Source organism: Mobula birostris, unplaced genomic scaffold (assembly GCF_030028105.1).
Source record: "Mobula birostris isolate sMobBir1 unplaced genomic scaffold, sMobBir1.hap1 scaffold_705, whole genome shotgun sequence".
Taxonomy (NCBI): Eukaryota; Metazoa; Chordata; class Chondrichthyes; order Myliobatiformes; family Myliobatidae; genus Mobula; species Mobula birostris.
In genome coordinates, this window is record NW_027278423.1 from 61,750 (window position 1) to 76,410 (window position 14,661).

General features: G+C 46.6%; 1 protein-coding gene across 1 annotated transcript; it reads right to left on the reverse strand.

Annotated features, from left to right (window-relative positions):
• Positions 1–825: 825 nt before the first annotated feature.
• Positions 826–9,023, reverse strand: LOC140193680 (E3 ubiquitin-protein ligase RNF212B-like; the record flags this gene model as incomplete). Its single annotated transcript, XM_072250842.1, has 5 exons — positions 8,991–9,023; positions 6,427–6,501; positions 3,205–3,320; positions 2,298–2,358; positions 826–854 (listed from the first exon to the last, which is right to left on the reverse strand). Coding segments are annotated over exons 2-5 (281 nt in total), but the record flags the coding sequence as incomplete, so codon positions are not given.
• Between the last annotated feature and the right edge of the window lie 5,638 nt (positions 9,024–14,661).

Below are 14,661 nucleotides of genomic sequence, written 5' to 3' on the forward strand. Positions count from 1 at the left end.
TGGGGAGATGGGAGGGGAAGGTGGCAGTGTGGGGAGGGTGAGGGCACAGTGTAGGGCAAGGGAAGGGGAAACAAATGTGAAGGGAGACGGGAGGAGGAGACAGAGTGGGGAAGGAACAGTGTGGTGAGATGGAGGGGACAGAGAGGCGAGAGCGAAGTGGGAGGGAACGTTGCGGGGACAGGGGACAGTGTGGGAAAGGAGAGGGGGATGGAACAGTACGGAGAGGGGTAGCAGACAATACGTTGATGAGCGAGAGCCAGGGTACAATCTGTGAAGATGGGAGGGGGAGGGTCAGTGTGTGGAGAGGGGAGCAGGTGGGTAGGTTGGGGGGGAAGGGGTAGTCTGGGGATTGGGGAGTGGGAGAGTGAGGGGATAGGAGAGGTGGAGGGGACAGTATGGGGAGGAAGGGGAGGGTACAAAATGGGACTGTGGAGGGGACAGTGTGGGGATTGGGGAGAGGGGATGGTGTGGAGAGCAAGGAGTGGCAGGTGGTAGTGCGGCAGAGGCTTGGGGTAGTACAGTGTTGCTAGAGATGTTCTGGATGGGTCTGTGTCTACATTGCGTGTCAGCAATGGTGTTTGGGTTCGGGAGTGAGCACCTGCTCCCTGACAGGCTGGAATTGAGCAATGCCAGGATAGAGATACAAAATCACGTATGTTGCTATCTTCCCTGTGGGGAGATGGATGTAAAAGAATCAGTGTTGTTTCAAGAAGGGCTACTACAGGAAGTCAATGGTCAAGGGCAGAAGGCAGTGAGCAGAAACTATGGTCACACGAGAGTCTGAATTCTGGCTGAATGTTGTCACATGGTGGACAAATGACTGACCTTCTGAGCTGGCTTATGTTGGGTGAGACCTGCAGCAGACAGAAAGAATATATTAAAACACTACACCGATGAGGGCCTGGACTATCACAGCACGTTGAAATTAGGTGGTGAAAAAATACAGCAAAATCATCAAAGCTGCATTTCCATCCACTGTGGGGGACCGGACCCTCACACACAGACTGTCTGACGGAGGAGTTCAGCAGCATTTATAATGTGCACACTGAGACATGGACTGTTCAAGGGGCTGGGAGGTGAGGTTCGGCAGGTTTCAGACTGAGGACTCACACTGACTGTAAAGGGTCTGGGAGGTGAGGTTCGGCAGGTTTCAGACTGAGGACTCACACTGACTGTAAAGGCTCTGGGAGGTGGGGTTCGGCAGGTTTCAGAGTGAGGACTCACACTGACTGTAAAGGGTCTGGGAGGTGGGGTTCGGCAGGTTTCAGAGTGAGGACTCACATTGACTGTAAAGGCTCTGGGAGGTGGGGTTCAGTAGGTTTCAGGGTGAGGACTCACACTGACTGTAAAGGCTCTGGGAGGTGGGGTTCGGCAGGTTTCAGAGTGAGGACTCACACTGACTGTAAAGGGTCTGGGAGGTGGAGTTCAGTAGGTTTCAGGGTGAGGACTCACATTGACTGTAAAGGCTCTGGGAGGTGGTGTTCGAGAGGTTTCAGAGTGAGGACTCACACTGACTGTAAAGGGTCTGGGAGGTGGGGTTCAGTAGGTTTCACACTGACTGTAAAGGCTCTGGGAGGTGGTGTTCGATAGGTTTCAGAGTGAGGACTCACATTGACTGTAAAGGCTCTGGGAGGTGGGGTTCAGTAGGTTTCAGGGTGAGGACTCACATTGACTGTAAAGGCTCTGGGAGGTGGTGTTCGAGAGGTTTCAGAGTGAGGACTCACACTGACTGTAAAGGGTCTGGGAGGTGGGGTTCAGTAGGTTTCACACTGACTGTAAAGGCTCTGGGAGGTGGTGTTCGATAGGTTTCAGAGTGAGGACTCACACTGACTGTAAAGGGTCTGGGAGGTGGGGTTCAGTAGGTTTCAGGGTGAGGACTCACATTGACTGTAAAGGCTCTGGGAGGTGGGGTTCAGTAGGTTTCAGGGTGAGGACTCACACTGACTGTAAAGGCTCTGGGAGGTGGTGTTCGATAGGTTTCAGAGTGAGGAATCACACTGACTGTAAAGGGTCTAGGAGGTGGAGTTCAGTAGGTTTCAGAGTGAGAACTCTCATAGCCTTTAAAAGAGCTAGGAGGTGGGCTACAATGGTGTGAGGGTAAGGGTCTGGGCAGAATGGTGCGTGAAATTTTATAAGGGTACAAGGGATGGCGAGGTCACATAAGCAGAAGACAGAAGATTCAGGGTGCGAGTGAAGGAAATGCTGGAGGAGATGTACCCAGGAAACAACTGCCCAGAAGGAGAGCATTCTGTCCCTTAATCCCTCTGGTCTAGGTTCTGGCACAGGTGACGACTCACCTTGTTGAGGGCTAACATCTTCTTCATGTCGCTAACCTGGTTCTTCAGTGCTTCTGATTCCCTGCGGGTTAATGTTCCAGTTATGTACAACATTACAGTGTTTTTAATATTCCAGACAAATATCATACTACTGTGGTTTAATAGTCTAGTTAGATAGAGTCCACGCACCCCTGCGTGAAAATCCCTGACTTAGCTGTTGCATCACTGCAGTTTAATGTTGATCTTACAGACAGTTGGGCATTTTAATCTTAACTAAAAAGAGGACTGAAGTACGTGACCTCTTTCTGCAGTTCTGGTAAAATCTCAACAAGAATAGGCTGAACAGCTGATACTACTGCAGAACGAGGGCAGTGATGAACAGGTTAAACTTTAGCTTTCCCCACGGGGAGGGAGGTATAACCTGCTGCACTGTAGCAGGTCAAAATGACACTTCTGCCCTGACTGGCCAGCATGTGTTAGGCAGCTGCATAGCCTCCAATGCTGCACTGGATAAAAGCTGACGCCAGCCACCCTGGGACAAACTGACATACCTCCACTGCCTTGCACCCTGAGATTCCTGCCCCATCAGATTGGGAGCTTCATCCGTCTCTGGGGCTGAGGGTCAGGGTCCACACAACCAAGAAGAAGTATTAAATCACAGTAATAATGACTGTATGGAAATCCACATCAGAGCAATAATTAATAAATAGGTGATGTTAAATCACAGGGAGAGTGATGTTGGTCAGAATGTTGAGTCAGGATGCTAAGAATCCACTGGGAAAAATGATTCACAGGAATGGATCCAGGAGAAATAGTGATCCTGGCAGGAATAATGAATAGTGACGAGGTGGCTAGGCAGGAATGCCGAATGCCAACAATAAAGCACAACTAAGAGCAAAACCTGGTTGATGTTGACAGAAACACTCACTTCTCCTGCATTCGGATTTTGCTCTGGGCCTCTTGCAGAGCCAACTCCATTCTAGAAAGCTTGTGTTTGTAGAAGGCAAGGAGTATCTCGGTCTGCTTCCGCTGGAATTTGGTCACCTGGGAAGGAGCAGCAAGATAGAAGAGTAGGTACCAGAAACCCAGGGCTGTTCACTGACCCCAGTCTCAGAGACCAAACAGCTTAAACCAGGGTTGTTCACTGACCCCAGTCCCAGAGATCAAACAGTTTAAACCAGGGCTTTTCATTGACCCCACTGTCCCAGGGATCAAACAGTTTAAACCAGGGTTGTTCACTGACCCCAGTCCCAGACATCAAACAGTTTATACAGTTCAGTGTGGACATGGTGGAGGATTACAAATACCTGGGGATACGAACTGACAATAAACTGGACTGGTCAAAGAACACTGAGGCTGTCTACAAGAAGGGTCACAGCCGTCTCTATTTCCTGAGGAGACTGAGGTCCTTTAACTTCTGCCGGACGATGCTGAGGATGTTCTACGAGTCTGTGGTGGCCAGTGCTATCATGTTTGCTGTTGTGTGCTGGGGCAGCAGGCTGAGGGTAGCAGACACCAACAGAATCAACAAACTCATTCGTAAGGCCAGTGATGTTGTGGGGATGGAACTGGACTCTCTGACGGTGGTGTCTGAAAAGAGGATGCTGTCTAAGTTGCATGCCATCTTGGTCAATGTCTCCCATCCACTACATAATGTACTGGGTGGGCACAGGAGTACATTCAGCCAGAGACTCATTCCACCGAGATGCAGCACAGAGCGTCATAGGAAGTCATTCCTGCCTGTGGCCATCAAACTTTACAACTCCTCCCTTGGAGGGTCAGGCACCCTGAGCCAATAGGCTGGTCCTGGACTTATTTCATAATTTACTGGCATAATTTACATATTACTGTTTAACTATTTATGGTTCTATTACTATTTATTATTTATGGTGCAACTGTAACGAAAACCAATTTCCCCCGGGATCAATATAGTATGACTATGACTATACCAGGGTTGTTCATTGACCCCAGTCCCAGAGATCAAACAGTTTAAACCAGGGCTTTTCACTGACCCCTCTGTCCCAGAGATCAAACAGTTTAAATCAGGGCTGTTCACTGACCCCAGTCCCAGACATCAAATAGTTTATACCAGATCAAACAGTTCAAACCAGGGCTTTTCACTGACCCCACTGTCCCAGAGATCAAACAGTTTAAATCAGGGCTGTTCACTGACCCCAGTCCCAGACATCAAATAGTTTATACCAGATCAAACAGTTCAAACCAGGGCTTTTCACTGACCCCACTGTCCCAGAGATCAAACAGTTTAAATCAGGGCTGTTCTCTGACCCCAGTCCCAGACATCAAATAGTTTATACCAGGGCTTTTCATTGACCCCACTGTCCCAGAGAACAAACAGTTTATACCAGGGCTTTTCACTGACCCCACTGTCCCAGAGATCAAACAGTTTAAACCAGGGCTTTTCACTGACCCCTCTGTCCCAGAGATCAAACAGTTTAAATTAGGGCTGTTCACTGACCCCAGTCCCAGACATCAAATAGTTTATACCAGGGCTTTTCATTGACCCTACTGTCCCAGAGAACAAACAGTTTATACCAGGGCTTTTCACTGACCCCACTGTCCCAGAGATCAAACAGTTTAAACCAGGGCTTTTCACTGACCCCTCTGTCCCAGAGATCAAACAGTTTAAATTAGGGCTGTTCACTGACCCCAGTCCCAGACATCAAACAGTTTATACCAGGGCTTTTCATTGACCCCACTGTCCCAGAGAACAAACAGTTTAAACCAGGGAGTTTAAACCAGGGATGTTCACTGACCCCACTGTCCCAGAGACCAAAAAGTTTAAACCAGGGATGTTCACTGACCCCACTGTCCCAGAGCCCAGGTACCATAAACGCAGGGTCGTTCACTGACCCCAGTCCCACAAACCAGGCACTATAAACCCAGGGATTAGTCACCTAATGCATCAGGTGTAGAGATACTAATAAACAGAAACTTCCTCTGAATAGTACACCTACTCCCAAGGATTACTTTAAATTGGATTTCCATCACATATTAAGGGGGTACCGTCTGAGTTAATTCTGTCAGCAATCCGTTTAAATATACCACAACTCTCTTGTAGTTTAATTCCTTCACTCCTTCTGCATCATCCATCTCTGTCTGAACAAATCCAGGTGTTTGGAGTGACGGGAAGTTCCCAGATTCCTTGACTCAACAAACCAAGGCCCTGGTGAGACTCCCCCCAGAATATTGTGTACAGGTCTGGTCTCCAACCCAAGGAGGAGAAAATTTGCAACACAGGGAGTGTAAGAGTAAAACCACACATACAAAATGCTGGAGGAACTCAGCAAGTCAGGCAGCATCTATAAAGGGGTATAAACAGTCGTAGTTTCAAGAGGTTTGTCAACTGTTGATTTCTCTCCATTGATGCTGCCTGACCTGCTGAGTTCCTCCAGTATTTTGTGTATGTTGCTCTGGATTTCCAGCATGTGCAGAATCTCGTGTTGGTGTTATAGTAGAGTTGTCTTTCTATAACTATACAGTGTCCTGGTGACATAGCACTTGAAATATTGTGTAGCGGTTTGGACCGCAGTGCAGGCTCGCTAGTTCAGTTCATGATATGGGGGACCGGGGATGAACTGTCCCATCAGGAGAGAGTAAGCAGACTGAGCCTGTACGCCACAGTTCAGGAGATCCAAGTGAAATGTACAAGTTCCTCTTGGGTTCAACAATGTGGACACAGAGATGTTTCACCTGACTGGGGCATCCAGATTGGAGAGGGGGTTAAAGTTAACAAATTTCATGACATATACCTGCCATATTCTATCTGATTCTGTCTTAGAAAGGGATCAACTGTTCAGGGCAGAGTCGGGGAATTTCATCCCCCAGGAGGGCGGGGAGAATCTCTTGAATGCACTCACCTGGAGGCTATGGGGTTCCGTTACGGAGTACATCAACGCAAAAGATCTGTGTATTTTTGGACATGAAGAGAGGTGAGGGAGATGGGGGCCAGTGCAGGAAGGTGGTGCTGAGGGAGAAAGGTCAGTATGACCTTGTAGAAAGTTACAGCTGGTGCAAGGGCACAAGTGATCGGGTCCTTATTCCTCACCCTTGTTAGCTGCAGCCATACCCTGCCAGGTTCCAGTTCACAGATCTGTTTGTGATGCCACCCTAGCGGGAGACGGCTGCTCACCTGCGCGATGTGCTCCAGGTATTTCCGACAGATGTCTGATGGTTTCCTGAAGTACATTCGTTCATGGGCCGCCATCTGAAGGGGAACAGAGAAGTTGGTGCTTTCTCCTGTGGATGTTCACTGGATTCCAACCCCACCCCACCCGAAGGTTTGCCTGTGTAAGGAGTGGCATCCACCATACTTGCCAGCCTGTTGCACTTTTCCCATCTAATTCATCTCCAGGCTCAAGGGATTGCAGCAAAAAAGAGGACATTGAAAAGCCTCAGCAGTCAATCAGCATCCGTGGAATGAGTACGAGAGTTTGTACTTCAGGTCAACTCCAACGAGGTCTTCATCCTGAAGAGTTACCTCTGCTCCTCTTCCCACGGATGGTGCCCGACCTTTACAGACTTTTTTTCCAGTTTGTATTATAGATTTCCAGTGCTTGACAATTCCTGATCTCACAATGTCAGTTGCCATCGAGGCAGCCTACCACTGTGAAGTTCCGATAATTTATTCCCAGCTCTCCGATCAACTCATCCCCTGGAATACGATCCCATTCTCCACTTTTACTTGTAAAATTCTAAACATCTGCAATCCCACTGTCATGGTCAGGTTCACCGGGTGATGGTTACTGTTTTCCCTTCCAACACAACAATGCTCCTTGCTGTCCCAGTGCTTCTCTGAATAATCCTGATTCTCTGAATGTCAGCAGAGCCCTGGTTTTATGAGTCTCACTGGAGCCCCTGTTCCCTGAATCTCACCAGAGACCCAGTTCCCAGAACCTCACCAGAGACCCATTTCCCTGAATCTCTCAGAGCCCCGGTTCCCTGAATCTCACCAGAGCCCCAGTTCGCTGAATCTCACCAGAGACCCAGTTCCCAGAACCTCACCAGAGACCCATTTCCCTGAATCTCTCAGAGCCCCGGTTCCCTGAATCTCACCAGAGCCCCAGTTCGCTGAATCTCACCAGAGACCCATTTCCCTGAATCTCACGAAGCCCCGGTTCCCTGAATCTCACCAGAGACCCATTTCCCTGAATCTCACCAGAGACGTGGTTCCCTGAATCTCACCAAAGACCCAGTTCCCTGAATCTCACCAAAGACCCGGTTCCCTGAATCTCACCAAAGACCCATTTCCCTGAATCTCACCAGAGACCCATTTCCCTGAATCTCACCAGAGACCCGGTTCCCTGAATCTCACCAAAGACCCGGTTCCCTGAATCTCACCAAAGACCCATTTCCCTGAATCTCACCGAAGACTCATTTCCCTGTTTCTCACCAGAGACCCATTTCCCTGAAACTCACCAGAGACCTGGTTCCCTGAATCACACCAGAGACCCATTTCCCTGAATCTCACCAGAGACCCAGTTCCCAAAACCTCACCAGAGACCCATTTCCCTGAATCTCTCAGAGCCCCGGTTCCCTGAATCTCACCAGAGACCCGGTTCCCTGAATCTCACCAGGGACCCATTTCCCTGAATCTCACCAGGGACCCATTTCCCTGAATTTCACCAGAGACCCGGTTCTCTGAATCTCACTAGAGACCCATTTCCCTGAATCTCACCAGAGACCCATTTCCCTGAATCTCATCAGAGACCCGGTGCCCTGAATCTCACCAGAGACCCATTTCCCTGAATCTCACCAACGACCCAGTTCCCTGAATCTCACCAGAGACCCATTTCCCTGAATCTCACCAGAGACCCGGTTCCCTGAATCTCACCAGAGACCCGGTTCCCCGAATCTCACCAGAGACCCATTTCCCTGAATCTCACCAGAGACCGAGTTCCCTGAATCTCCCCAGAGACCCAGTTCCCTGAATCTCATGGAGCCCCGGTTCACTGAATCTCACCAGTGACCCGGTTCCCTGAATCTCACCAGCGACCTAGTTCACTGAATCTCACCTGAGACCGGGTTCCCTGAATCTCACCAGAGACCCGGTTCCCTGAATCTCACCAGAGATCCGGTTCCCTGAATCTCACCAGAGATCTGGTTCCCTGAATGTCACCAGAGACCCGGATCCCTGAATGTCACCAGAGACCCGGATCCCTGAATCTCACCAGAGACCCATTTCCCTGAATCTCACCAGAGACCCGGTTCCCTGAATCTCATCAGAGCCCTGGATCTCTGAAACTCGCAGGCACGCCAGCTCCGTATGTCTCCAGGGTCTTGTTTCCAATGCTGCCTTTGAAATCCCGTGCCTTTTTCCAAGTATGAAAGACAAGCTTTTCACTGTATCTCAGGATATGTAACAATAATAAATGAATTCCAATTCCACGCCCTTTAAAATGACTGTTTACTTAATAAAATAACATATAAAGTTAAAAGAAAACTTGAATTAAAATTACGTTGGGAGTATTAATTCTGGGAAAACCAGCAAAGGCAAGACCAAACATCCAGTTTATTGGAGCTTTACTTTATGTACAAAGCTCCACCTCAACCTCAATTCCCTGAAACATAGGGCTACCTGCTAACCCAGGCAGGTAAGGGCAGGGCAGAGTCATCATGTTACTTGCTCTAAATTACCCCGATACAATTTCCTAAAGAAGTAAGGCCATACTTTGCTTTGACTTCGTAGATGCTTACTTTGTCTGATAGCGGCAAATACTTGCAGGCTAATCCACAGACACTGCATTTATCTGTAAGGCAGAGAAAGAGAAAAACCACATTGTCATTCTGGAACCATTAACACCCATAGAGCTCAATAATGAATTCTCCAACTTTATATAATTCACTCTTTCATAGTTATCCATCAGATGCAGGCCCTTTGGCTCGCCAAATCTGTGCTGACAATCAACACAGTCCGGATTAAGGGTTTTGACCCAAAATGCTCTGTCCCTCCCCCACATATGGGGAAGGGACACAGTTCCCAGCAGCTGATAAATCCACAGGAAATGCTGGAGGAATTTAGCAGGTCAGAGGGAATCTATGGAAAGGAATAAAAAGTTGATGTTTCAGCCGAGACCCATCACCAGGACAGATGCTCCCCTGACCTACTGAGTTCTTCCAGCATTTTCTGTATGTGACTCTGGATTTCCAGCATCTACAGAATCTCATGTTCATGGAGATGATGAACGTTTCGTGGTTGATGGGTGAAATGGCTATTGTTTTAGTTCTTTAGTGGCACAAGCATTACTGGCCAATTAATAGCCCTTGCCTGAATGTTACCTACATCTTAATGCACACAGGCATGGGTTGTTTCATTGAGATGTAATGTGAAGGGTTAACTTCCGCCACACTGGTTACTGATTGGCCCATTCAAAGGATGTGGCCACTCTCTTTCACACCATGGCACTGGCTTCTGGTTTGTTGCAAGAATAGTGCATGCAAGAACCCCTGACTCTTCGCGAGGGGCTCCCCTTCAAATGGGTTGCTATCATGGCCTAAGGACCAGTGGGATTGTGTGCTGCAGAAAGGAGGGCCTGTGCGCACATTAGTCAAAAACCTGTTTGTTGTATGCTTAGTGTTGTAGCTGTGTGACTTGAGGGAACTTAACAAGGTACCTGTTTGAGTTAGAAGTGTTATTGAATGTTTAGCGTAGAAGTTTTATGATTTAGGGGAGCTTAGATAAGTACTTGTCTGACTTAGGCGTTCGGTTGAATGCTTCACTGTTTGTTTGTAAGTAGTTAAGGTGCTAACTCGCAATCAGGGTCTCTGTCCACTTACCAGATTCGCAAATCTGTGTCAGTGTAACATGAGGTGACAACACATTCAAGACTTTTGGGATGGAAACAGGTTGGAGAAGGATTTGTATCTGCAAGGATGGCTGTATCAGTGAGGACAATCCTTGGAGAGATGAGATTTGTGATTACATTCCCCAATTACTGTATGCCACTGTTCTGTTGTGATTATTCTTCCCCAATACTACAGTGCCACTCTTTTGCTGTGATTACTCTTCCCCCATGCAGCCATTATGATTATGAAATTAATCCTCCCCAATGCACCTTTACAGCAACATTCAAACAGAGGTGTTCCATTCCTGTTGTTTCCTTGACTCTGAAAACGGTGATCTCCCTCCTCCCTGTGATGCCCACTGCCCGCTGCCTCCCTGTTCTGGACAGTTTAAGTCTGTAGTCCAAGGCTACCAGCTAGTCCCTTTAAGCATCCTTACCTCGACCGATGCACTTGTGGCAGAGGATATGCTGACAGCTGGAGATGCTGAAGCAGATGGTGTTTGCAGGCTTCTGGTAGCACTTATTGCAATGGAACCAATCCATACCTCTGACTGCTGCAGGGCTGAACAAGAGTGGATCAGTTTGCAATACCTGTAATTCAAACAACTCTCCACACCCTCCTCCCACTCCCTCGCCAAGTTCCTCAACACCTTCCTGTGCAGAAATGGCCAGTGAGGTTATCCACATGAAGTACCCCCGATGCCTGATTTCCTACATTCTTTTATTACAGGTTCCAGCATCTGCTTTGCTTCCTCACCAGCCCAGCCTTGTTTTCTTCTTTCTTTGCTCTGTTCTTATTCATCTACACTACCCCTAGGAAGAGCAGTTGTGAAGAACAAGCCTTTATACCGCTACTGACGCTATCTACATTCCCCACTACCTTGGGAAAGCAGCCAACATAATTGATGACCCCTCCCACTATGACCATTCTTCCTTCTGCACCCCCCCTCCACAGGCAGAAGATACAACAATTTGAGAATATGTGCCATCAGGCCCAAGGATTGTTCCACTCATGAATGGACCTCTTACAAAGGGTGATAAATCTTTTTCAGAGTATGTGCCCAAATTCACAATCCTCTATAAAACATTATCTCACATGCCGTGGTAATTTTGAGTAGATTATCATTGATAAATGAATTAGTAACAATTGTGGACTTTTTAAGGAAAAATGATTACTCCTGTTGCTTATTTACATGTATTGTTTTACTATCATTAAAAGCTTAACAGATAACAGATTGAAATAAGTGAAGCATTTTAGGAAAACCTGTTTAAAATTAATTAGTATTCATCTTTTCAAAAGACAATTGAAAAGTAACATCATTCCTAAACAGTATTGTTATTGTAACTGCTTACTGTCCAAACACTGATGTGTACATCATGTCTGCGAGGAGTGCAAAGCATACCATCCAATGTCATATGTACTCACAACCTCCTAGCTGGTACCAAGCCAGCATGAGATATTTCCTGTGAAAACACCTCATAGCTCTCGGATCGTGAAAAATCATTTGCTGCTTCATTTGGCTGTAAAGATAATCATGATATATCTTTTTATTCGGGGTGGGGTTTAAAGATTGGGAGCGGCACTGCATGCCATATGCCAACAATTTTTTTTTTGTGTGCGCCACCCTGAGCACTACAGGTGAATTCTTGCTCTCTCAATCTACCTCATCACGCCCCTTGCACTTTATTTGTCCACCTGTACTGCATTTTATTCGTAACTGCAATACTATGCGTTTTTTTGGTATATAAATATGGAATGAAATGTCACTGTATTTTGATGCGTATGGTAACAATAAACCCATTGTGGCAAGGTAGTGTAGAGATGAAGACAGCATTTTACAGTGCCATAAGATTGAGGTTTGACTCCCACCACTTTGTACATTGTCCCTGAAACCGCGTGGGTTTCCTCCCACTTTCCAAAGACACATGGTTAGGCTTACTAAGTTGTGGGCATGCTACGTTGGTACTGGAAGTGTGACGACACTTGCCAGCAAAATCCTGAGTTCAAAGTTCAAAGTAAAATTTATTATCAGAGTACATTCAACACCCACCATGTACAACTGAGGTTCTTGTTCTGCCACCATTTTTAGCAAATCTGTCGCAATGACACATTTCACTGTATGTTTCAATGTACAAAAATGAAGCTAATTTTGATACTTACATCAATTCAGTCTCTCATGGTCTCCTGCCCTGAAACATACAGTTCCTTCTGCTTTCTCCACCCCTCCATTTCTCCCACCTTTTCTGATAAAGATCCTCATGTCAGGAAACTCCTGTTTTCTCTCCACAGATATTGCCTGCCCTACAGAAATGTCCAAATCTGCTACGTCAGATTTGCATTCTGTAGTGATTTGACTTTCTTCTCATTCTTTCTGCAAAGGGAGAACTAACAGAGATATAGGAAACTGAATAAGAAGCACTGATCTCCATTAGCAAGAAGCTTGGAGAACAGAGGGGCAAGAGATTTATATTAATTGGAGGAAGGATTAGAAATGAGTTGAGAAAAAAATAACATCATTCAACAAGTGGCAGAACCCTCTGCATGAAGAGTGTGGTGGAGGTAGGGACTCTCTGTCATGTGTCACTGATTTGAATGATTCAGCCCCCATACTTCTGGGTAATTTCCCACACTTACAGTAGCCCTCTCCCTTCTGCAACCAATGCCACCATTTAAAGTCCCCTCCACATATTACTCCCTCACTCCCTATCCCTCCTAATCCAACTCACTCGCTCACACCTGTCACCTAATCTCTCTCAGCCTCCCGTCCAATCCCTCTCTCTGGATCCATACCTTCCCCATTCTGCCCTTTCTCATTGCCAACCCTTTACCCTCTCTGTCTCATTTCAAGCCATTCTCTCACTCTCTTCTTCCCATTTACTTCTCAGACCCTATCTCAACACCTCCTTCCCCATTTCACTCCTATCCCACCCTTTCACTTGTTACCTTTTCCTCACCTGCCTCAGACTTCATTCCTGATATCTCTAATTCCCAGTTATTTCTCTCACCCATCACTTCTCCTTTTCTGCCCCTACTGCTCACCCATTCCTATCTATAGCCTCCCTAACACCTAACTTTCCACCTCACACTCCTAATACACTCTTCATGAACTTACATGTCTCCCACTTGCCAGGGAGGGAAATGGAATCCGTCACTGCTTAGAGGCAGGCTTTAAACTTCCCAATACTTTTCTCGGAGGAATCTTTGGTTCCCCAACACCAAGTGTGGAGATTATGTAGAGATACAGCACAGAAACAGGCTATTTGGCCCACAAAGTCCATGCTGACCATCAACTACCCATCTTTTACTCTCCCTATGTTCTCGCAACTCACCCCAATTAACCTGTCAATCTGCATATCTCTGGGAGCATGCAGGGTAAACTCTAACAACAAAATAATCTGCAGATGCTGGGGTCAAAGCAACCCTCACAACACGCTGGAGGAACTCAGCAGGTCGGGCAGCATCCGTGGAAAAGACTGGTCGACGGATGCTGCCCAACCTGCTGAGTTCCTCCAGCGTGTTGTGAGGGTAAACTCTACACTGATTGCACCCGGGGACGTGGTTAAACCGGTCTTTGGCATTGTGAGGCAGTAGTTTACAAATTTCCCACTGTGCTGCCCCAAGATCGTAGCTGGCGCTGCAAGAAAGGCCCTGAGGAATAGTCAGGAGCGATTTTGATCTTCACTTTGATTAGTCAAATCAAAATTGGAAAAGTAACCTTGATAATGAATGCATTTCTTATCAGTACCTGGTGGAACCATCTAGAACACAGGCCATTTCAGGTCTGGTCACGAGCCATGAGGCAAGATTAATTAACTATCTCTTCCTCAGTAATAGTAACATGACAGAATTTCACATACAGCTTAAAACTGAAGAATTTAGGTCAGAAATCAGAGCATTGCACTTAAATAAGGAGAATTACAAAGGTACGAAGGAGAAGTTGACGAAAGTACAGCGGGAAAATAATAGATGTTAAAAACTTAAAATCCTGGGAACAGGTCAGGCAGTATTTGCAATAAACCCTTTGTCAGAGCTGACAAAGAGGATATATGGAAAAAGTGATAGAATATGTTTGAGGAGATAATACACAATTCTCAACAAAAGACATTCCATTGAGAAATAAAGGCTGAGGAGGATGATACATCTGTGGTTAACTGAGGGACTTAACAAGCCGCAAAATGGAAGGAAGGGTGGTAATCCAGGAGATTTGAAAAAAATTGAAATTTAAAGACTAAAAATTAATTAAGAGAAAAACAATAAGAAAGGTAAAAAAAAAAATTAAAAGCTTATACAAGCTTCAGTTTCCTCCCACAAGTGGGTCATAGGTTTAATTTGCTGCTGTAAAATGTCCCTAGAGTGTATAAATGAGGAGTAGCATCTGGGGTAAATTGTCGGGAAGATAAAGGATTAAAATAGGATCAGTGCAGGATGAGTGTAACTGCCCTCTTGGTGCTTGGTACAGACTGGGCCAAAAGGCCTGTTTTGCTGCTCTGTGATAATTTCTGTGGGCACCTGACCACTGTAAAATGTGTGCAAATAGACCAAAAGTGAGCTGGACAGATAGCAGAGAAAAACTGCAGGGGTA